The sequence below is a fragment of the Camarhynchus parvulus genome, chromosome 18 (genome assembly GCF_901933205.1).
Source record: "Camarhynchus parvulus chromosome 18, STF_HiC, whole genome shotgun sequence".
Taxonomy (NCBI): Eukaryota; Metazoa; Chordata; class Aves; order Passeriformes; family Thraupidae; genus Camarhynchus; species Camarhynchus parvulus.
This window is the reverse complement of record NC_044588.1, coordinates 2,892,671-2,917,048: the sequence shown is the minus strand read 5'-3', so window position 1 is coordinate 2,917,048 and position 24,378 is coordinate 2,892,671. Positions and strand designations below refer to the sequence as shown.

At 42.5% G+C, this 24,378-nt stretch overlaps 1 protein-coding gene across 3 annotated transcripts in view; it reads left to right on the top strand.

The window, feature by feature from the left end:
• The first annotated feature begins 566 nt into the window (after nucleotides 1-566).
• PRKCA (protein kinase C alpha) overlaps nucleotides 567-24,378 on the top strand; it is a 144,934-nt gene continuing 121,122 nt past the window's right edge. For 2 of the 3 annotated variants that reach the window (XM_030962252.1, XM_030962251.1), the window contains exons 1-2: nucleotides 718-890; nucleotides 4,111-4,142. In XM_030962252.1, coding sequence (XP_030818112.1) covers nucleotides 718-890; nucleotides 4,111-4,142 — 205 coding nt within the window. Of the gene's footprint in view, nucleotides 891-4,110; nucleotides 4,143-24,378 lie in introns of all 3 variants that reach the window. The other variant, XM_030962250.1, reaches the window with a different exon arrangement.

Here is a 24,378-nt window from a genome sequence, read left to right as displayed (position 1 = left end):
TGTGTGTGTGAAAGAGAAACAGAGAGGGGACCTTCTGTGTGTGTGTGCGAGGGGATCCTCTGTGCGTGGCACGGGAGTGAATCTCTGTGTGTGAGTGAATCTCTGTGTGTGGGGGAGAGAGAAAGTGAGAGTGGAGATTCTGTGTGCGTGTTTTAAGGGAACCTCTGAGCGTGCGCGTGTGAGTGAGGGGAGCTTTTGTGTGTGCCTGCGTGAGGGAAGCCTATGTAGGTGAATGGGAGAGAGAGAGGGGAACCGGTGCGTTTTGACGGGAGCTGGTGAGCGGGAAGAGCCGGTGTGTGTGTGAGAGCCCCCGGTGAGTGTGAGAGCTCCGGTGCGTGTGCAAGAGAGAGTCCCGGTGTGTGTGAGAGCCCGCGGTCTGCGTGAGAGCACCTGGGGTGTTTGTGTGTGTGAGAGAGAGCCCCGGCACGCGCTGCGGGAGCTGACGAGAGCCAGCCGGTGCGGCCGCCCCCCCGTTCTCCCCCGGCGCTCCCCAGCGGGGGCGGCCCCGCGCCCGCCCCGCCCCGGCCGGGGGCTCGCTCGCTCAGCCGCGGGCGGAGCAGCCGGCGAGAGGGCTCGGGATCCTCCTCCGCTCCGACGTCAGGCTGGGAGCGGGAGGCAGCGCCCAGCGCCGCCGTTGCCAGAGGCTCGGCGGCCGCCGGACGGGGCGGACGTCGGGGCGGCGACTCCCGGAGCGGCGGGGGGTGGGGAGGAGGCGCTATGGCCGACGTGTTCCCGGGCTCCGAGCCCGGCGCCGACCCGGAGGCGGCGCGGCGCTTCGCTCGCAAGGGCGCCCTGAGGCAGAAGAACGTGCACGAGGTGAAGGAGCACAAATTCATCGCGCGCTTCTTCAAGCAGCCCACCTTCTGCAGCCACTGCACCGACTTCATCTGGTGAGAGCCCGGGGCGCGCGTTCCCCCCGCGCCCGCCGCCGCCCGGGCCCGCTCCGCCGCGGGGGATTCCCCGCCTCGGGCAGCCCCGGCTCCGGTGAGCCGGCGTCCCTGCCCTGCCTTCCCTTCCCCGCCCACCCGCCGCGTCCCCGGGCAGCCGGGTCGCGGTGCCGCCGCTCTCGCCGGGGCCGGGCAGGTGACCCCGCTGGGGGTGACCCCCCGTGTCACCTCGCTGCCCCGGCGCTGTCGCATCCCCCTCCCGGCGGGCTGTGTGCGGCTGCCGCCGCTCGGAGAGCCCGGCGCTGGGCGCACCCCGCTTTCGGGGCGGCGGGAGCCCCCAAACTTGGCGGCGCTCGGGGGGTCTCAGAGCCCAGCAGGGTCTGGAGCCCCGCGCTGGGACCATCGCTTCCCACACGGTCCGGAGCTGTGTTTCTCAGCCCTTGTCCCCGGGTTCTGCTCGGCTGGGCTGGGCTGGAGGGCTCAGCCGGGCACAGCCGCGCTGGAACGGAGGTGCCCGTGTAAGACCGGGGCGTTGAACTCGGGTCCCCCAGCCCTAACTCCTGGTCAGTGCCTGCCCTGCTCCTCCTGCTGCCCAGGGCGGGCAGCGAGGCCGGGCAGGCACCGTGACACCGCTGCTCCGGTCCACGCCGAGGAAAGGGAGGGGTGGTTTTTGTGAGAGAAGTGTTCCTGCGCGAGAGGGCAGGAAAACTCCCTACCAACACCCTTATTACTAAGCTGGCAGGGAAAAGTACACCCATGGGTTCGTGCGGTGCCGGGGCAGGGCGGCAGCTCCGCGCAGGCCGGGCCGTTCCGCGCCCGTTCCCCGGCCCGAGCGAGGAGCGGCGGCCCGGGCTCGGCAGGAGCCGTGGGAGCCTCGGGGGTCCGGGACCTGCACAAACAGCTCGGGATTCCCCTTCTTCACCTCGCTCCAGCCCTGCTCCGCTGCCCAAGTTTGCACTGCAGCTCTGGGTGCCGAAAGCGAGAGCTGTGATTTATTTTGGCCGAAGTTGTGAAAGGGTCTGCGCGTAGCTGGCTGTGTCCGTGGCACGCTTCTTGCTCTTTTTATGTGTGTTTATGTGTCTGGACACGGACCTTTTCCTTCCTCTGTCAGTTTTCCTCTTGCTTGCATGGTGAAGCAAAGACTGTGCTTGTGCCAGAAGCGATTGAAATATATTCACAGAGTAAAGAAGGAAAGCTGACATGGTAGACTGCACAAGAAACAAGTTAAATTTCTGAGTTTTTCTTTCTTGTATTTTTTTTTTTTGGTGGAGGGAAAAAAAAGTGAATTTGGGTGTGGTAAAAGTGAGAGACCTTCAAAACTGCTTCAAAGTTAATCTAAACCAGAATGAGTTGGGAGGTGTGAAAAACCGCTGCAGGGTTATTGAGAGCAGTGTTTGTGCACACCAGCAGCACAATTATAAAACAAAGCAGAGCTCTGTCACTAATGACAGGAATTGAAAGGGTATCCTGTGGCTGACAGGTGGCAAGAGCGACTGTGCTCTTGTCTTGTCGTGCTTGCTGAGCCTGGGGAAGCTCCTCACATTCCTTAGAAGAGCATCTGACACCTCGAAAACTTGTTTGGTTTTCTGGTTTGGAGATGGGCCGCTCTCAAACAGCCATCGCACACCACTGAGTGTTTCCAAATTGACTTGTGTTAATTAACAATGAGGGTATAAAGAACAGTAAACACAACCTTTCAATGAAATTTACAGATAGATTCTTTTCCTTAGATTACGTTTCATCAGGTAATATTTACCAAAATAGTTTAGTGCCTCGCTTTCCTCTTCAGCAACTTTCACCTCTCCGCTTCGGTTCCGGAGTGTTGATATTTTTTAAAAGACTTTTTACTTAAAAATTACATTGGAACTGCTGTGGGAGTGGAATGGGCTGCGGTTCTGCAGGGATTCAGCTCAGACACTGAGCAACAGCCGTGCTTCTGGAGTAGATAAAACAGGAATATGTGCAAATAAGTCTTATTTCAAAGGATTAAAAATTATCTCAAGTCTGTTTCATGTTCTTAGTCCCGCCATTGGCTTTCCTGTGATTGCATTTCCACGCTTCCAGCTTTTGAGTTTTGTTAAGATGAGTGGTTAAAGCCTCAGAATGACAATAATGACAATATAGGCACATGTGCTGCCAAGTAAACAATAGTTTGATTTTTCTCCTGGTTTTCCTAGTTCAGGTTTGCTTATAGTAAGAAGAAGTTGTGCAGAAAAATGTAGAGAAAGACTCTAAGCTGTGTCATTTCAGCTTCATCCTGAAGGAACAGTGCACTGAAGGTTTTGTCTCTTCCATAAATAAAGAAATAAAAAGTGGAGAAATTGTTGATACTTTTTTTTAAGAAACCATTTCCATAAAATTGATAATTCAGCTCCGTGTTGTTAATTGCACACAGCTTCTCCAGCTCATGGCTTTTGTCTGTTTATGTTTGAGTGTGAGCAGCTCCAGCTCTCCAGATGAAAAACAGGCTGCAAAGAAAAAGGCAGAGAAATGTTTAGAGGCAGGATACTCAAAACAGTTATTTTTGTGGGAAGAGAATGTTAGATGCTTAAAGATAAACAAATAAATCCACAGCAGTGGAGTTTGCCAGAGGTACAAAATGTGTTGGAACTCTGGATACCACTGTCATTGTATTCATTGCAGAAGTGCTACACACACATTTGTGTTTCGTTATGGGAATGGAGCAAGGAAGCTGGAGAATAATCAGTATGAAAATCAGGGGCCTGTCTTCTCATTTATGTTGAAACAAGCAAAACTTTTCACCTGCTTGCTTTCCATACAGCAAACGGCTGGACTCCAGCTGAGCCTCACAACAGCAGTTTGTAATCCCAAAATCTGGATGAAACCCCAAGTCTGGTTTGTTTTACGTGCCTTTGCTGGAACTTGGAATATTTCACGTGGCTGTTAAATATACATGTGGCATTCAACGAGTTGAAATATTATGCAGCAATCACAGATGATGATAATTGTAGATCCAAAATAGCTTGTAAAGTAATAATAATAAAAAAATTGTTGCCAGAAGCTGAAATTACATAGCTGGTGACAGCTATTGTTCTCTGCTTTGAAATGGGTGGGCTGGTCTGTGTTGTGTATTTGAAAATCTGTTGCTGTCGTAGCAAAACCTGAAGTAATTTAATATGAAGCTATTTTTATGTTTTTAGAGATCACTGAGTAGAAATTAAAACCAAACATACTAAGGCAGTTTTTTTCCTTCTTTACACAGGGGATTTGGGAAGCAAGGATTCCAGTGCCAAGGTAAGCCCCAGCTGCTTTGGTGGCACCTCATTCTAAAGGTACCCAAAACTCACCAGCCGCAAGAGAGAAACAATCCTGGAAAAACCAAGCGAGCCTCATTGCCTATGTGAATTCTAAAAGAAGGCAATTATTCAATTAATATTGATTTTTTAATATAATTTACATTGAACAATCAAATAATTATTCATACTGTAATAATATAAAAAGTTGTTGTTTTTTTTAAATCCTAGCACAGTAAATATCGTATAATCGGCAAGATTCTAACTTTTCATGGAAATAATCTGTGCAGTTCAGCTTTGCAGAGATCATTTTTCTCATCAGAAGCTCTTGTCTGTGTGGGCGTTTTGGAAAATGGATTCACTTTTTAGTCATATGGCTTCTTTTCATAACCCAAAGTCCCTGGTTTTCATTTTCATACAATGCATGTTCAGGAGGACCTTTGGCTTTATCTCTGTATTAGGACAAGACAATTCTGTCTTATATAATTCTGAATTACAAAAAAGAAAAATCCACCTGTATAAAATCACTGATTTAATGAACCTGCTAACCTTGAGAAACTGAAAGCTGCTGTAGTATAACTGTAAATGCTGTATTCTCACACAGCGTGTATTTCTGCCAAATAGTTACCATTATTTAGTGTTTAATCATGAAATAACCACACCCAGCTAGTGCAGGTTTTTTCCTTTGTCATATGTTTGCTTAATTAGGATGAGCCTTTTTGTTGTCCCTCTCCCTTCCCCACCTTCTCCTTGTCACTTCTGCTGCAGCTGCATGTTGTGTACTCATTAGCTGGCCTTTTCCTTCTTTCTTTCATGGCATTTCTGATGGGTATTTGCTCTTGCCTTAGAGCACATCTGACTCTCCTGAACATTGCTTTTACGTAGCAGTTAGGGAAATGATGGATTCTGTGGTATTTTTGTGAAAGTTGATGTGAGCTGATGCTTTTTGAAATTAAACCTCTGAGAAAGTGCATGTCAAAGACTGATGCCTTTTAAAGATTAGCAATAAATAAGTTTTCTTTCTGCAAGTTGAGCCTTGCAGACACACACAGCATTTCCTGATGGAGGTGAGCAGACATCCATGAATTTTCCTCTGTGCCCCAAAACATTAACATTAAATTTTGCAGGTATCCTCCAGGTTTTTGCCACCCATCACATCCAAAGCAGTGCTGTAGATAAGTGTGCAGAGCTTAGGTGGTAATGGAATGGCATTTCCCCAGTCTCATTCAGGACAGCTCAGTGGTTCCTAGCTCAGGAATTATTTAGAGGTTCATTACAGATTTCTGTTTGTATACAGAAAATAATTGAGGCTGCATTTAGATGGTGCAGTTATCCAGCTTAGCATTTGCAGCTTGCACAGTGCTGACTTTCTCCTGTCTCCCAGCTGGGGAGCTCAGGCTGGGCAGGATGCCCTGCCCTAGCCACAGATCCACCCTGGCCTGGCAGCTCTTCTCCAGGGGTTTGGATTTCCTTTCCTCTTCATTTTCCTTTCCTCTGTCTGGAATTCCTTCTAACGTTGTAATTCTCTGAGCCAGGAGCAGTTCTGCTGCTGAGGACTGATCTGTACAGAGCCAGCTGAAGTTGTGATTCAGTCTTGTTTCCCCTGCAGATGCCATTCATGCACACAACCAAGAGTAAAAGCAGTAGAGCAGCTCTGTTTGTTTTTAAATGCCGCAGAAGTGACACTTTTTAGAAATCTAAATATGTTCAAACTTGAGTTTTGTCTGTATCAGGTGAGAACCTACACTTTCTCTTTGGAGAGTGCTGTATTTTGTCTGTGTTCTTGGGCAAAATCTCTGAGAAATATTCTGATTTTACATGGTTTGTAGCAAGCTGTTGTTTGTGCACTAATAAGTTTAAGTAATGGGGTTTTTTAACCATCATTCATTACACTTGTGTTCAAAATCAAGGAGTTCATATTCTTGGGATAATACTATTGAAAAATAAAACTTCTATTATAAAGTTAAGCCGCTGAATCAATGTTTTTTCAGTTCAGCTTTCTGAAACTTCTGTCTAAAACGTCACCAACTAAAGCTGGAAAGCCAAATTAGTGATCAGAATTACTGAGAACACAAGGAATTAAAACCAAAAGTCTGAAACAAGAAGACAGGCTGCAGAAAAAAAAGCCTAATTTCTATAATGAAGTGACTGTCTTCACAGAGAAGAATGGCAAATGGAGAATAAAGTGGAATTTTCAGTAGGACATGAAGAAAAGAATACTGCAGTGACAGCTCTTAGCATAACTGGGGTTCTTGGTCCTTCAGTGTTTCCATTAAAAAAAGCCTTTTCTACTCTTGTTTTCAAGAGTGTTGTAAAATCTCCCACTAGACACGAGCTTGATCTCAGGCAGAATTCAGAGCTGGGGGTTTTGTTATTTTGAAAGCTGTTTGAAATTTCTCTGGTCTTTGATACCCAGGGGAAGAGGAAGGCCCACAGCAGTCACACACCACACTCAAATGATGTTTCTACTATAAAAAACTGAAATTCTATCAATATTTGCATTAGAGTTCTTTAATTAAACAAAAGGTCTTAATTGTTACGAAGTTTTAAGTATTGCAGCAAATGTAGTATGTTTTTATATATTTTTAAAACTTCCATTAAAAGTGTCACGCAGAATACAGTTTTAGTTTTATTTTTGAGATGCTCTCAAACAAAATATTTTAATATAATATTTCAATATATATTTTATTAGAATTTAAATTGTGCTATAGTGAAATTATCTGATTTTGAACCATTAAAACCTGTGTTCATTGGACTTGCTTAGATGCCTGCTTCTGCTGTAGTGTTCAGCTTCAGCATTACATAAAGACATTTAAATGAGCTCTTCAGAATTGAAGAGAATTATTTCAATTTATTTTCCTAAAACATTTTGCAATATAATATTTTTCCACCTCCTTATTTATGGGATCCTGATGAATTTGCAAAAGACAGCAAATGAAATTTTGGTGTGATTTTAATGCCCTGAATGTAGCAGAGGGTCAGGTGCAATTGCATTATTACCACACAAATGCTCAGCAAGGGACAGTCCACATCCTAAGTAGTTTGTCTTTCTTGATGGGTGCATTTTAATGTGGCTGCTGAATATTCCAGCAAACAGAAGCTCAGAAAGACTGCTGAGGTTTGCAGCCAGCCATGTGTTAGTTCATGGCGTGGAGACAGAATTCTGATTGAAAATAAGTTTTTTAGAGAAGGGAGTTGGGGATCATGAAGTAGCAGTGGAAAATGTCTTTTTGGCCATGTGTGGGTTTGAAAATGAGCTTGAAAGACTTCAGCTGGATTAATGTTCTCCTAGGGACAGGATTCAGGAAGGATTTCTTCAAGGAAGGGTGGTCAGGCATTGGGAGGGGCTGCCCAGGGAGATGTGGAGTCTCCATCCCTGGAGGTGTCCGAGCAATAACTGGGTGTGGACTCGGTTTCTGAGTTGGTGACAAGGTGGGGATTGGTCACAGGTTGGACTTGATGGTCTGGGAGCTCTTTGCCAACCTCAGTGATTCTGGGATTCTGTGCAATTTTTATTCCTGTTATTAGAAAGCATTTTGCCTTTTGATATTTGTGGTTTGTTGTTGATTTATAGAAACGTGAAGTATTTTAAATATTGTGCTTGTGAAGCAGGAGTTCTCGTTCTGCTGTTTTGCTTTTGCTGTTTGCTGTTGATCATGTCTGTGGCAGTGCAAACACGATGGGAGGATTATTCCAGGAAGTTTTGGCTTTGTTTTGTTTTCTTACATTGTCAAGCAGGCCAGCAAGCTGTCTGCAGTACTGAAAGCTTTCCTCTGATGTGCACCTGGAAATACTGCAAGAGCAATGTGAAAAACAGAATAATTGAAACCTTTTTCAATCTGCCACAGCATGAAAGTTCCTCTTTTGAGACAGCCAGCTTTAAATTAAGCAAGCAATTAACTTAAATTTTGGCTTCATCATTCTTTTGATAGACTGTTCCACTCTGAGTGTAACCTATACTTGTTTCTTTCTGTTGGATTTGTAGGAAGCATTTTTCTGCTGAACAGACATCAACAAATAGGAACTCACCAAGATGTGAAGAACAAACATTGTAGAACATGTATTTATGTAGGTTTAGAGGTTGTTTTAAGTTCAGCACTGCAGGCTCAGCACATTTCCTCAGGGCAGAAATATTTTTAGTTACAGTAATATAAATGTGATCAGCTCATGTTCCTGATCAAGGGTCTGTTGTTCATTCTCTCCTAAATGGTCAAAATTTGTAGTTATTAACTGCAAGTTTTCCCTCTCTGACATGACTGCTGCAGGCTTTACTGAAGTGTAATATTCTGCTGTAGTTCAGCTGTGAAATACATTTGGCTTTAGGATAATAATGAGCTAAGGAAGAGTTTCACATTTGTTCCCTAATTTACATAAATAAAAATTAGATAAATCAATTAAAGCAGATCATTATGCTTCCCTATCTGGGCAAGTATTGCTCTTTCCACAGTTTTTTCCTGTCTTCCCTCAATTTATTTTCTGATCAGTTCTCTCTAAATGTTGAACTTTACCTTCCATTGTTGTCCTAAGCTGCTTGGAACAGCTCTTGCCATGCTGGGTCTGGGCTGGGCAGACATCTACAGCAGTTCCTTCACTGGAGAGGAAAATGGGGACGTTTTATCTGTTTTTAATACTCAAATATTGCAACATTGGCACATCAAACCAGCACTTCATTTCCTCTGCATTGTTTATCTTTTATCTGATGATTCTTGACCTCTTTCCTACAACAAAAAGACCAAAGAACCTTTTGGTGCTACCTAATTTTTAAATGATGTATTTTCATTAAAAATGTTCTATTAGTGGTCTGTGTAGTGATTTGGTTGAGAAACTAATTTTTAATGTTCTGTGATCTGAAGATTTGAACCAGTGAAGACTCTGACCACTTCCAACCTGGCTGACACACAGAGTTTTTCATCAATCCTCAGTGCTGATATATTTATAGTAGGAGCAGCATCATTTATTCTTTTCTGTGTATGGATCAAGGCTTGATTCTTGGTTTTCCATCTTGATGGCTGTGTTTCCCATACAGTTTCTTCTTCCTTTTAAATCTTCATTTTCCTTTGTAACCTAAGACAGAAAAATCTATTGCATTGCAGCGTTGTTTCTCATAAAAATAATCTGTTTTCCTTACTTGGAAATGTTTTTGCCAAAGGGTGGACAAGACACAAAGCAAGTTCCCTTTTCTTTGCCAGAACTGCTTCTCTTGTATCATTATCATTTTTGTGGTGAGATGGTGTATTACAGACCAGGGCTTGAACAATGTGGGTGTTTTCCTTTGTGCTCTTTATATTATTTATTAGTCATGTGCTACAGTTTACATTAACTAATGTTGCTGAAAGCCTGAGATTGAGAAATTAATTCCATGGAAGGCTGTGACTGTGGAGCTTGAAAGTCAGCATGAAATCTTCTGAAATGGGAACTCAGTAAAAATACACTTCCAGCAGCTGCCTTGTTAATGTATTTTTGTGTGCATATCTTGGAGGTATCTGTTCAAAAATGGAACCCCCAGAGCAAAACCCAAACAGTTACACACACTCCCCCAAAAAAACCAACCCAAACAAAATAATAAGCAGCACCTGGGAGCATAAATTGTATCTGCACAGTTTCCATGACTCTTCTCTCTCCTTTGTCCTTTCCTTTGGCATTTGCTCTCAGCCTGATCTGTGGACTTTGTATTTCTGGACCCCTTCTCAAAGGGCAATAATTTTACTCATCTGCAGATAATTTGACATACACACACACAGATAAGATGCTTGTTGTGCATTTGTCTTGTCAGCTTCTATTTATTGTTCCTCCCCTCCTTTGGCTGTCCTTACTTCTGCAACATCTGACCCATTTTATGAGGAAATATGGTGCCATTAATTGCTGATGCCTGTGAAAGTTGAGATTCTGTTCCTATTTCTGCAGGTGAACTCTGAGAGGTTTTTGAAAAATTGCCCATGTTCTGAGTTCATCCTGAGAACAGCAGTGATGGGTGAAACTCCTGAGCTTAATGAGTGCAGACCAGGAGAACTCTTTGGAAATGTCCATCCCAGTCATCCCAGCTTTGGCTGTGTTGCTGGGTGATCCTGGAGCATGGAGCTTTTCTTTTGGGTGCTACAGAGCAGGTGCTGGGGGGTTTGGGTTCCTGGATCCCACTGCAGCTCCTCAGACGTAAAAGCCCTGAAATTGAGATCTCAGTTCACAGGATTTTCCTGCACAGATGTGTTCCTGTTGGAGTGCTACCTGACAATGCAGATGTGCAGGTTCTGCTTTCAGCCATTGCCTTCTGTGCTGGGAAGGGGATTTGTTGTCCCTGAGCTGGGTAGAAGGGGCAGCAGGACGTGTGTCAGGACAGGGAAGGTGCCTCTGTGTTGGTGGGGATTCTTTGTTCAATCACATGCTTTCACAAAAGTTCAGTATATTGAGTAGATCAGGATGAGTCCCCATTCCTGGAGGGATTTGAAGACTTGGATGTGGCACTTGGGGACATGGTTTAGTGGTGGCATTGGCAGTGTTAAGGGTTGGACTCGATGATCACCAGGGTGTGCAGTGATAGGACTGAAGGAGGGTGGGGTTGGATTAGAAACTGGGAAGAAATTCTTACCTAAAAGAGTGGGGAGGCCCTGGCACAGGTGCCCAGAGCGGCTGTGGCTGCTCCTGGATCCCTGGCAGTGCCCAAGGCCAGGCTGGACAGGGCTTGGAGCAGCCTGGGACAGTGGAAGGTGTCCCTGAACATGGCAGAGGTGGCACTGGATGAGCTTTAAGGTCCCCTCCAACCCAAATCATTCCATGTTTGTTTGCAGGTCTTCTCCAGCCTAAATAATTCTGTGATTCTCAATACTCAGTGCACAATTCTGTGTAATTCACTCAACACTGAACATGGCAGTAAAAGAAATAAATATAGAGTTGTACTCGTGTTTCCTAGAAAATTTCCCTGGTGATACTGAGCTCATCAAACCTCAAACATAATTAAACCTTATCTTGCAGCAAACATTTTTTTTCTTATATTCCATTTCAAGAGCAAAACTATCTTCACTCTTCCCATGTTCTACCATGAGAAGTTTGTTTTGTTTACTGGCATTGGTCAGGTATCCCAGCAGAGAGTTCCAGCTAGGAGACTGACTGTTCCAGTGCCCTGGATGTAATTCCATGGAGCTCTTCAGCTTCTAACTGAGCATGTGGGAGTGATAGCTCCTCCCCATTTGACAGATAAACCAGTTTGAGGCCTGGGCAAGATAAAGTTTGTCATATTCTTAATTTTTTTCCCTCTCCCTTGGTTATCCTGCACATCAGCTGCTGTTACACAGCCACATATGGTGTTCATTTTATACAAGATTTTTGTGGATGGATGCCATGAGCAGCATTTAATGAAACGTTGGAAAGAAAGTTGTAAGAAGATGAAGAAAACAGATTTCCCTGTTGGGATGCATTGATAATTATTTCTTTCATGTTTGCTTTTGTGGGTTTTTTCTCTTTAGGGTGAGAGGTAAAAATAATAAGTTATTTAATAAGTACCTTAGGCTCAGTTCCTCAGCTTTTCCATCTGCAGTAGAAAGCATGAAAATCTAAGAGAGAAGGACTCTCTTGTGTGTAAATAATAACAGGAACTACCCTTTAAGTGTTTTTAAATTCTTGTTGATGCTGAACAATTTAATTCTAACTGTTTCCAGCAGTGCCTATTGAAGGCTTGCAGTGGCTGGGAGTGCTTGGAGCTGGTTATCAACTGTTAATTTTTCAATAGCAGCTATTTATGAATAAATGTGATAAATAAATATGAATAAATGTGATGCATAACTGTTACCTTCTAAGTCAGGCAGCCTAATGTGCATATGTAACTTTCTGTGCAATTCAGTGTCATTTACTCTGGTTTCTTAATTAGAATGTGATCTACATGAAGTTTTTTTGTTCCTTTTTGCAATTACATAATATAGACTTTAAGGTACTCCAGGCATGTAGGTCTTTTTTCCCAGCTCATATTCTAGTTGGCTTAATTTAGATTTTGAAACCACATTATTGTATTAATTAGAATCTTTTCATCCAGTGAGCTTTATTAGAAGTCAGAAATATGTCCTTATAAATGTAGAAGTCTACTGGAATTATTTTTGTCTGTCCTGTCTAGTTTACAAAATGTCCTTTTTTATTTCTGATTTAGACTGACAGAAACACACTTCTTGAACTAAAAGTGCAAATTAATCCAAAACCACCAAAAAATACAGCCAATATTGCTCTTAGTTTGCTACTTTTTACTTTTTAAAATGAAACTGCAGAAGTCTAATTAATGCTTGTCTTTATACAATGGCCTTTCAAGATCTAGATTTGCTAATCATTTACCAATAGAGGTTTTGCCACTGTCAGAAGTGCCAGTGGATGGACAGTGATCAACACAAATTGCATATTCAGGGCTTGATTTGCCTTGTGTAGCAATTGTCAAGTTGTCTTCCTTTTGCTAAGAAAATAGCTCATATTTTTAAAAAAGTGATTTTTAACTGATGTTGCAGCTATTGCTACTTGTTTGTCTTTAACTTCAATTAAAAAGGTTCTATACAGCTCTTATTGCACACACTGCAAGCATTTCCATATAGTTAAATGAAGCTTGTAATTTATTCTGAAGCAGAATTTTATGAAGATTGTGTTGCTGAGAATTCAACATTTTTATCCCTCTAAATGATCCTTACACTGATGACACAGTTGAATATTGGTGGCAATTTTTTTGCCATTTTCAAATCCAAAGTCTACAAGGATCAGATGTGTAGAAGTTGGGTTCTGTGTGCCTGGGTTTTGACACCAGGATGTGCATGAGGGTGTCTAATTGGAATGTGTTTAAAAAGAATTAGTGACTGAAAAGTGGTTTAAATACTGATTTTCCTTATTTTACTGCTGAATGAGGGACCAGTACATGTCCAAGACATGGACTGTAGATAGAAATTCTCATTTTGAAGAGTGCTGAAGGTTATTCCCAATGTAACTCATTCCCGAAGCACACTCTTCCTTTTCCTTTGAAATTATCAGCATTTTTAACTTCCCTGGAATGTGTGCTGAATGTGGTATTTCAGCTCCTTAGTAAACAAGCCATTATTCATGTACAAGAAGGAGTTGGAATAATACTTTATATTCTTTCAGCTTCTAGTCTGTGTGGGTTTATTATTTTGTTTTTTACTCAGCAGGATTAGCCAGAATCCATGTCAAAGTAATCTTGTTCTCAAGAAATTGGCCTTTAATAGTAAAAAAAACCAACCCAAAACAAAAAAGTGAATCTTTATGTTCTGAGAGTGCAGAAATAATCCTTATTTTATGCAAAGTGATTGTGCACATCAGTGTTTTATTGGGTTGATTTTCAGTTTTCTTTGTTTCTTAAGGCATTGCTGTTGGGAAAAATCCCCCTGATAATTATTTTTGTTCCTCTGTCACCCTGTGTGCCTTTCCATGGCATCTCCTGATTCCCTGGGAGAGGTGTTACCTCTCCTGTTCCCTAGAGCCTCTTACCTGAAATACTTTTCCATTTCTTGCATCCAGGCTTTGATCCTGAGAGGATTTTTATGTGTCTGAAGGTGACACCCTGTGAGGTGCTGACAGGTTCTGGGCAGCTCCACTTTTCTCCTGTTCCAGAATTGCATAAAATAGATTTCAGCCTAACAATTCCCTGAACTTGTTCCCATAAAAAATATTACAAAATAATGATAAACATAGAAACAGACTAAGCAGCAGAGTTTATTTTAAAGTGTATATACAGTTATTTTCGTGTTCTTCCTTTGGGACAGGTTAGCTGATTGAATTTGTGATGTGCTGTAGAATTAGATTTTGGACTGTTCCTGTCTTGTTTGCAAACTTTAAATTAATTAATTCCGAGCTTATTCCAAGTATGTCAGTTTTATATCTTCCTTTTTTTTTTCATCAGCTTTTGCAAATTAAATCTGCTGGATGTAATTTTATAGAGCGAAACTTCCCTGTTAAAACAAGTGATGTGGAGAGAGCAGAAAGCAATAGGTAGATTCCTCTGGTGAGTGTTTTTCAGTTCTGCTCTGTGTATGTGCCATTGAGACAAACACTGCAACGTTACAGAAAGAAAGGAGAAAAATATGTTTTCATTTTTGGTCTGTTTCAAATAGTTTGATGCCTAGATACTGCTCAGAATTCCTTTTGATCTTATTGAGAGATCCAGAGCTGTGAACCTTTAAAACACAGCAAAGGCTCAATAAATCTTGTTGTGCAGCTTAGTTAAACTGTATTTTATGGTGTTTTTAATGCAGTGTATGGCCAGGACAAACACACAACTGTAGCAATTGCCCAAAGACCCTGGGGAATTTTGTGGTTTGTTAGATATAAAAACTTCCTGAAGTATCATTCTTAGCCTAGTATATCAGTGAGAAGACGCGGTATTTTTTTAATGGTGATCTGTTTCTTTGTGTTCACAGAATCACAGGATGGTTTTGGCTGGAAGGGACTTTGAAGCCCATCCAGTGCCACAGTGGAAGGTGTCCATGGGCAGTGGAAGGTGTCCATGGGCAGTGGAAGGTGTCCATGGGCAGGGACACCTTCCTCTGTCCCAGGCTGCTCCAAGCCCTGTCCAGCCTGGCCTTGGGCACTGCCAGGGATCCAGGGGCAGCCCCAGCTGCTCTGGGCACCTGTGCCAGGGCCTGCCCACCCTCACAGGGAGGAATTTCTTCCCAGTATCCCATCCAAACCTGCCCTCTGTCAGTTTGAAGCCATTCCCTGTGTCCTGTCCCTCCATCCCCTGTAAAAAGTCTCTCTCCATCTTTCCTGTGACTCCTTCAGGCGCTGCAAGGCCACAATGAGATCACCCCAAAGCTTCTCCTCTCCGGGCTGATCAATCCCAATTCTCCCAACCTTTCCTCCCAGCAGAGCTGCTCCTTCCCTCTGCTCATCCTGGTGCCTCCTCTGGACTCTCTCCAGCAGCTCCAGCTTCTCCTGTGCTGGGGCCTTGAGCTCTTTGCTTGTCTGACTCTTGGTGCCACCAGTACAGCTCCTGCAGTGTCGGTAGCTGCTGCCCCAGTGCAGCAGTATCCCTGGTTTGCCTCTGAAAAGGAGCACTAAAAAGCTGTGTAGTGCTGAAGAGGGTTTTGAAGTGCAAGTGGTGGAGATGTTTGATACATTTTCCTGGGAAGCTGTATTGTTTCCTAATGGATCTGCAGTCGTTATGCCAACTGCACAGCAGGCTCTTGCATTAGAGAGTTTTACGATCTGGTGCTCCCTGTGTGCTCTTGCCAGTTGTTGTTTTACTGAGCAGTTCTTTTAAGTGTTTTGTTCTGCCTCAGGTACCCAGGTGTGCCTGATGGAGCTGTAAAACTGATGCCTGCCCTTGTTTTCCTAAAAGGCAGCAAAGCTCATCTCTAAGATTTCTGCAAAACCCAAGTCTTGTCAGCATCTCTTGATGCTGTGTAATGAGGAACAGCTTAGTTGTCAAGTTTATATAAAGTGCTGATGATCTAATTGAGCTTGAGCTTCTTTGAACCCTTTGCAAAAACAGAATTTTCTTGTATATTATTAAACCTGGTACAAGGCCAGGCGTCACTTTCATTTCAGAATATAAATGCCTGATGTTACAAACATTTAAGGCTCGTGTTTTATTCAGTGCTGCACCGTGGGTTGGTGGCAGCAGAGGTTTTGCATGGTTTCTCTAGGTTTGGATACTTGACAACAAATGTGCTGAAGGCAAGGTCTGTCAGTGTCAGGGGTTCTCCTGAAAGTCCAGCAAGCAGCAAATCCCTGGAGGCCTGGGACTGCTCAAGTACCTTGGACAGACATAATGGAGCACAAATGCCTCACCCTGACATCTTGCTCAATATGCCTTGTCCAGGTTTCTTTTTTCATAAATGGACTAGAAAAAGTCCTAAAGCACTGTAAAATATTTGCTAAGAGAGCTATTTCTGTTTTGGGAAGAGGGAGGACAAACGTTTGTCACCGCTGCATCCCTCCCCTGCTTTCTGCAGAGGGTCTTTGACCTCGGATTCCTTTTTTTCCTGCCTGCACCCAGAGCTTGCCTGGCTCTGTGCTGGTGCTGTGCATATTTATAGTCACAGACTGCAACTGCAGCTCCTGTTTTTAAACAACCCAGGCACCATAATGGACATATAAAGTCTCAAGGGTTTTTATTGCTCCTGTCATCTCAAGTGCTTTTGAATCCTAATTACAGAGCAATAAAATGTGGTTGGTTGGTTAATGTGACTGACAGGGACGGGGACTCTGTGTGAGAGGGTATTGAGTGAACAGATTCATTGATGCAAGGCTGTGAATTTATGGACATTCCTTAACTTTGGAGTATTGATTATATAAGTAAATGTGTAGCCTAAGATTGATGGAGGGAATAAAAGACCTCATATATCATTAATGCATTTGGGAGGCCTAATTGGGATTGTGCAGGTTTTTATAATGAGCTTTCTGAAAGAAGCATTGATAAATAAGTTCAGTAATTTTTAATGAAGTCCTCAGCACTGTCTATGAAGCTTATTTTGTAATTTAAATCAATACCTTGGACAGAGTGATAACTGTAGAACTTACTGTCAAATTAAATTTTTAATAATTCTTGCTTCTTTGGCTTTTATTCCACTTATGCAAATATTGACCTTTGAATTCATACTGTTTCCTGTGTTTCGTTGAGCCTCACTTTGAAGAGGTAAGGGGATGTGTGTGTCATCTTTAAGCTTTGGTTGTAATAATTAAAAGGGCAGTGTCAGACATTGGATCATTTGACATTTAACATGGCCAAATGAAAAGGAAATCAGTGATAAAAATCAGTGGGGTTAATCTTTGAAGTGTCAGATCTGCAGAGCAGAGAATGCAAACTGGGCTGGCCAGCAGGTGCCTAAGTGATGCCTTTCCAGAACTTCCAAAACACAGTTTGTCCCAGTTCTGCACTCTTTGTGGGAGTGAAGGATTGCATTCATGCTGAGCTAATAAATGTTCTTAAAATTTTTAAAGCCTGGATCTTGCAATCTGCTTTGCAGAAGGGATCAGTATCACGGTCAGTGGATGTTTATCTATTACATTCTTCTATATGGAACAACTGTTGGGATCTGACCTTAATCTGTAGTTAATAGTATGGGCTTTAATGCTTATTTTTACTTGCAGTTCAGAGATCCTCTGAATAACTGAAGCCTCATATTGTGCAGAGTTCTGCATTAATATTTAGTAAAGCAAGCTGCCCTTGATACAGGAGGTTTAGTAACCTAGAGAGACACGAGATGTGCTGATACGTGCACATATTACCCTCTCACTTTCCAGATGTACTTTTTGAAGTGGAAATTATTTGCTGGAGCTCAGTATTGAAATTTCAATTTGATAGCACGATAAGATCTCCTGAAGTTTTACACAAATATATTCTGTCACATAAATAGTTGATATAATTTAAATTATGCTTGTTATGGCTGCGTGTAAGGACAGAGCTATGAACACCACCTGAAGCATTCACTGGATGCTTGTGAGGAGAAAGTGGCCAACTAAAAGGATCATGCAAAAAGAATTTCTCATTGCAGATATCTCTTGTAACGATAATTAAGAGGCACAAGTGAGAAGATGCAATCTCTGGTTCCTAGGAAGCTCAGAGAATGGCTTCATGCCCTGTGCTTGTGTCAAACATAAATACACCCTATGAAATAATTTGTATATTTTAGCATGGCACACATTGCTGACCCTGTAAGGAAAACCCACAGCACCATTCCTCAGCAAACAGAGTTATGCCAGACTTAATGGGAAGGAGATGATTTATTTTCATCCCCTCCCCTCTTGTTTTAGGGTATAGTTATCAGTGGAGCAGAAAATTAAACACTTAAAACTTATTCTCCTCAGGTAACCCTTCTCACTTGGTGTGGGACTGTTCCTGCTGTGCTGGTGGTGTGTGCACAGAAAGCTCAGGTGATGGCTGTGCTGTGTGTTGTGGTAGGAGAAATTCACTCCTTGAGCCAAGTTCTGTGTGTAGTTCCCAGTGAGTTTTAGGGTGAATGAATCCTTCCATGGAGGTTGTTTTGTTGTATGCAATTAACTGATTTAAGAGGGTCTCCGAAATCAAAGGGCTGATGGGAACAAGGATGATCTTGTGAGAAAATCAAGAGGTATTTTCTGTTGTGTTAGCTGTAAAATTGGTAAGAAAATGTTTAAGTTGCTTTTCAGGTTGTGGTTTTATTTTTTTTCTTTCCCCTATTAGGTCATATTTTGAAAAAATAGAAGCCTTAATTCAAGCTCTTGTTGCATGGGCAAATTATTTATCCCTAGGCTGAGCTTAGAACCAGAATAATTTCTTTTTCTGTGGTGTCTCTGTGCAGTTAGGCTTTCATTCTGCCCTGATGGTGAGATGCAGGGTAACAGATGCAATCTTTGGAGCAACCAGCCCCAGCTTTTGTGCTAACCAGTCATCAGGAAATATCACTGAATTATGGAGTACAAAACGCTTCTGTTGGAAATAAGTTTCAATCTTTTGTGAAATAGGACTGGAAAAAACATGTCTGGGCTGGGGAGTGGCTCTGGAGCCAGCTGTGCTGCACCAGGGGGTGTGGGCCATGTGAATGAGCTCTTTTCAGAACCACCCTGGAGTTGGGTCCTTTGGCTTCTCTCCAGCTGCTCTGGCTGTTGGGTGAGGGAACTCTGGGCTCTGGGCTCCCTCTCAGCTGAGATCTGCCCCTGGTGGGCAGCAGCCTGCGTTTGTGTGACTTCACAGCATCTAAAACTTGCAGGATTGTTGCTTGTAATTCCTGATTTAGCCTCGACTTGTCTGTGTGTCTTGCCTCCTTGTTTTTGCAGGAACACCATCTTAATTTGTGCATTCCAAAGGAAAGCATGAAGCTACAAATCCACTCTTTAACATTTGCCTGGCCCCCAGCTTTGATATTTTATTAATTTGCTTTAATGGCAGAACCCATGTTGCCATGAGAATGTTTTTGAAGGCTGCTCTCAGGAGCTGATGTCCTGCTGAGTTTTCCAGCAGCCTGTCCTAATTCTGGTGTGTCCCTGACACAGAGCTGCCAGCCTGGTCCCTCCTCCCACCTCACACTCTCTGCAAAGGCACCACAGCCTCCCTTACCTGTTCTTCACATCACATCATGGCCAATTATTTATTTATTATTTTATTTATTTATAGGCTTGGCAAAGCCTACGTGAAGCAAGGTAATGAGTTCTGGACTAGTTGTTAATACAGGATAAAACATCACTTTTTTTCAGCGCTCTTAGCCATGAAACCTTCAAAGATTTCAGACTGAAAATAGAAAAAAAAATTTAAATCTTTCTGCTCTTGCACATTTTGGACTTTGGTTTTAGGAGAGGTAGAACACTGGTTATTATTTAACATGTGTAGTACCTGCATAATGGTTCTAAAATTAGTCAGTTTTAACATGGTTTTAAATGTGAATTGCTTTCAAGTTGAGTTGGGATATGAAAACCTCTCTCTGTAGATCTTTTTTGTTAAGTTATGAGATCAGTTTCCACAAAAATTTAATTGAACAATGTAAAATGTCAAAGCTTGCTCAGCTTCAAAACAGATGTGTCCAAAATGGTTTGTCTGTTGATGGGAGACTTCAGGCTTTTTCTAGAATAATGCACTAAACCAAGGTGTTATTCAAAATTCTGTGTTTGCAGATTAGTTTTATGAAAAGAGCCAGTTGTGAAAATGCTGGGTGATTGTAGGGTTAAAAAAATTGCATGCTGTCTCTTGAGTAGATACCAAGATCTCTGATAGCACAACTTTTTATTTATAGGTTGCTGATGTGTTTACAAGACAGAAACTTATCAGCAATCCAGATGTTCTAGTTTTGCTAATTAACCTGTGTCTGCACACCCTTGGGCTGTCTCTTCACCCTTGGACCTGCAGATCATAACATGCTTTTGGTATTCAAACCAAAAATGTGTGTGGCATTCCTAAATGTTGTTTCTAGACAACACTCTGCATTTCTGTCATTGATTTAAGGCTCTCCAAAACACTAAAAATGGAATTGCTTTGAGTTTTATTGTGTGTTAGACTAATAGTGCCTCCACCTGTAAAATGGGGATATTTAGCAGTGCTTGGGTTGCACAGACTGTGTCAGGATCAAGGAGATGAGTGTGACATAAATGTGAGACTTGTTTTGTTTTTCATTGCTGTGGTACCAAGTCTTGTGCAAAGATGCATTTATGCTTCACAAGCTCCTCTCCTGAGGAGTGTGAATATTAAAGAGATGAGTCAGAATAAGAAGAGAACCCTGCAATTCTGACCTCTGATGCAGTGAGCTGGCTGTACAGTGTTGCTTGAGCAGAGTTTCTCCCCTGGTTGCCCTTGCTCTTGATTCTGCAAAATAAGAGGTGAGTTTTTGGCTGGTGGGAATTTGTAGTTTTTCAAGCAGGACATTGTAGAGGAGATCACTACCTAGAAGCAATTCTGTCGTTCACTGAGGAATTATTTTTATAATTTACTACATCTGAAGAATGAATTATGTTTTCTTACTCTTCCATTTGGTTTTCTGATGGGGAGTGTATTCTTAACCCAAACCTGTTTTGCCTTCTTGAGCACACTCTGTGACTCAAGAGTTGTTTAAATGAGAATAAATGTGTCCTGGGTACCTTTCTCACTGGCTGCTTGCTCCCAAGTAATCTGTTCCCAGCATCATCCATGTGGCTGGCACCAATCCAGTGATGAGTTTCTGTAAGCTGCAATAACCCTGCCCGTGCCAGACCCAAGCTTGTCTCTGCTCCAGTGTTGTCATTTCATCTCTCACTTGGCAGGTGTGAATTTAAATCCTGATTGCAGAGTTAAAATATTTTATGTATTTAGGTTGGGAAGTCAGTGAGCTGCTGCTTCTCTTTTAGTTCATTGCAGGATTTAACTTGAGAAATCCATACAAGCCTGAGATTTTTTGGATATTATTATGGGTACTGATGGTATATACCCTGGCTTTGTCAAATCTCTCTTTGCAGCTGACAGGTTGTGTGGAAGGGCTGAAGTAGTGAGCACATGTTGAGGTTGGAGTGAGATTTGTACTACATTCCAGCAATTCTGAATCCTCCTCCTAAACCATGGCACTGTTTTTTGGGTCATGGTTAACACGCTAAAATTTTATCCAGTCATGCTCACGGAATCTCGTTATCATCGCTGAATTCTGCTTCTGGAGAAGAAATGTTTTAAAAGCTTGTTGCAGATGGTGTTCCATCTTTACAGATAATAAGATTAAAATGTGTGATGAGGCATCTCCAGAACAAGCCTGGGATGGTGTTGGGATCCTGTCACAACCTTTGTGCAAGTGACAAATGATGCAGGGAATTGATGTCTTGGCGAGTTTGATTCAGGGGGAAACTTGGTACAGCTGTGTCTTAAAAAGCCTGGGAAAACTATTTATAGGAACTAATTTCTGCAGATAGCAACAAATCCAGCATGCTATCACCATCCTTGGGATGTTTCCTTATTTGAAGCTGATGGAATGAAACGGAGATTTATTAAAAATACAGCATCCAGCAGAGCTCTAAACCCTGAGTTCGAGAAGTATTTTGGCTTCCTGACGTCGCTTCTTTCATCCAGGAACACCCTTTGGCCTTGATTGGAGGCAGATTTTTTCTGGTTTAGCAGCTCTCAGGCTGGAGGGAGATCTCATAATTTCCCCTGGAGATGAGCCTGGTGCCAGGCTGCTTCCAAGCAGGGCAGGGAGTTCACCCTGCAGTGCCCAGGCAGTGAAACTCGTGTGGCTCCTTCTCCTCCCTGCCAGCCTGCAAAGGAATTTGTGCCAGGCAAGAGGGGACCTGCCCTGGGCTTGCACCATCACCAGAGGGATTCCTGTGAGCAGGGGAGGAGAGAGGAGCAGGGAACAGCAGCAGGAGGAGCCTTGGAGAAGGGAGATGCCCGGAGCAGAGAGCTGGGACCTGCCTGGGCATCCTCGCAGGTGGCAGGAGTGGCTCTGGAGCGTGCCAGCAGCTGGGTTTGCACCTCGTGGCCTCTGTGGTGTTGGGACACTTGGATTCCAGTAAACTGAGCCTTCCACACCATGCTGCTTTGCATCTGTTCGAAAAACATCAGTTCTGTATTTCACCACTGTTTTTTCGCTGTTGGGATTTTACCTGACATGAAGCATTTCCTCTAGTCCTTGCTGCGTCTGTTGGAAGGTTGTTTTGTGGGGTTTTTTTTTCAGTTACTTGTTTTTTATTAGCAAGAAGTGAAATGAGGTTTGCACTATTTAATTTCATTAAGGCCTTGTATGCTGGAATTTCCATCAAAAATGAAACTAGTAACAGGATCTTTGGTTTCTAGTATTTGCCTTGCCGCTGTAGTCGCTTTCACATAAAAAATATTTCAGAAATTTATTCTGAAACAGTTCTTTAATTCTTTCAGTATCAAGCGCATTCATTTAATTTTACACTTAGAAGTCACTTTATAATGGAGCTCCATGCACCCTTTATATTTTTCCTTAATTTATTGCCAGATTAATTTTCTTTTATTACACTCAAATCACACTTTGAACCGCTGCAGTCAGCTGGTCTGAGCTAAAAATAACTCCTTCCTTGTATACCATGGCATTACAGCCTTTTATTTACAGATGTATTATAAGGAAGGATAAATTGTGTGACATGTAAGGAAATCTTTGACACTCTCTGTGTACATATTGGAATGTGATTGAATGTGTTACATGGGACTTGCTCTGCCAAGGGACAGAGAACTTCACTTTACAGCACTCCTGGTGGTGGTTTGACCACTGTTGCCCACAACCCTCAGGTACTTTGCTTTTATTCCTCACAGACTGGATAAAAATCTGAAAAATGAGTGTTCTACTTCCAGCCCGTTTGGTTTCTTACCTGTGTTTGACATGTTTGGGAGCTGACTTTGGGGCTGTGCTGGTTTTAGGTTGTCAGGAGAATTCCTCTTCCCCCGTGGTTTGAGTGGTGAGACTTGGGATGCCTTGCACTGGAAGATGTGGAGCCCTGCAGCTGCCCCAGAGGTTAATTATTGCTCTTTAGAAATAATTAACTCAGGGCTGTTGGTGCTGCCAGCCCCATCCTGGCACCAGAGGATCTGTCCTGGGGTTCTCTGCCCCAGCACTGCCTGTGCCATCCTCTGCTTCCTCCTCCTCACAAATTCCAGTGGGTCATTTGCAGGGCTTCATTTCCCCTCGTGAAATTGCAATAGGAATTTAAACTATTATTTCAAACACCTTGTTTCCTTCCTCTTAACAGGGGGTGTTGGTTGTTGGAAATCATTAAATATTTGGCTGAACTAAACACTCTGAGTATTGTTTGAATACTCCTGCCTGCCTTTTTTTCCTCCTGTGAATGTTTTCCTTCCTTTCCTTTTTGTCAGTTAGCCTGTAAATAAGTTACTCAAATATTGGTGAAGGTTTTTTATCCTGAGTTTAATAGTCATAGTAACAAAAGCTGTACGTACCCTGAACCCTGCTCTGTCTGACCATATTAGAAAGTTTGAGGGAGGAGGAAGATTTTACCTACCAAAAAACCGTCTCAAAAGAATCATTTGAAGAAACTGAAAGAAAAGCAGTGCTTTCACATTGGTGTGAATGGAGGAAATTGGGTTTTATTTCTGTATTGTCTCTCTGCTTGTGGAAGCATTCCAAAGTTTTGCTTCTGCTGTGAGTTACTTCCTTGTGTCTTTGTCATTTACATAGGCTCAGGTGAAAGGCAGCTAGATATTAAAAAGTAAATATTGTGGAAACTCAATTTACCCTCAGATTATTTCAGAAATGTTGCATTCTCATTTATACTCAATAATAAACCATATTTAGGTAGAATATTCCACAGCTGAATTTTCTATTCAGTGCTCAAAATTAGGGAATAAATTTACCCCTTGTCTTTAAAGTCAAATTGCTTAAATTAAGCACTGTCATCTCTTACTTTTATTTTTCAGAGCTTATTTTTATTCGAATTATTATGTAATTATAACATTTAAGACTGAAATGTGGTGAGGGGGTAGAAATAGATGATCTTTATATGCCCTTAAACCCCAAACCATTCAGTGGTTCTATGATTTGTTCAAAATCTTGACATAATCAAACTCCAGTCACATTAGAAGGAACTTTTATATCTTCCCCCAAACATTGTCAGTTCTGATATTCTGAAATATATCAATTTATTTCTTAATTCTTTGTTTTAATTTTAAATAACAGTAAAGCCTCAAAATGTTCATAAGTGAAGCTTCCTTGTATGTGATTTTGGTGATGAGCCACTGGTTTTTTTTGACAGTGGAATACTAAGGCATTGTTTATATTATGTTGTAAATACATTTATGTGTAAATTTATTTTTAATTGTAACTAATTTCCCTCCCTCCATTTAAATGTAGCAAAAC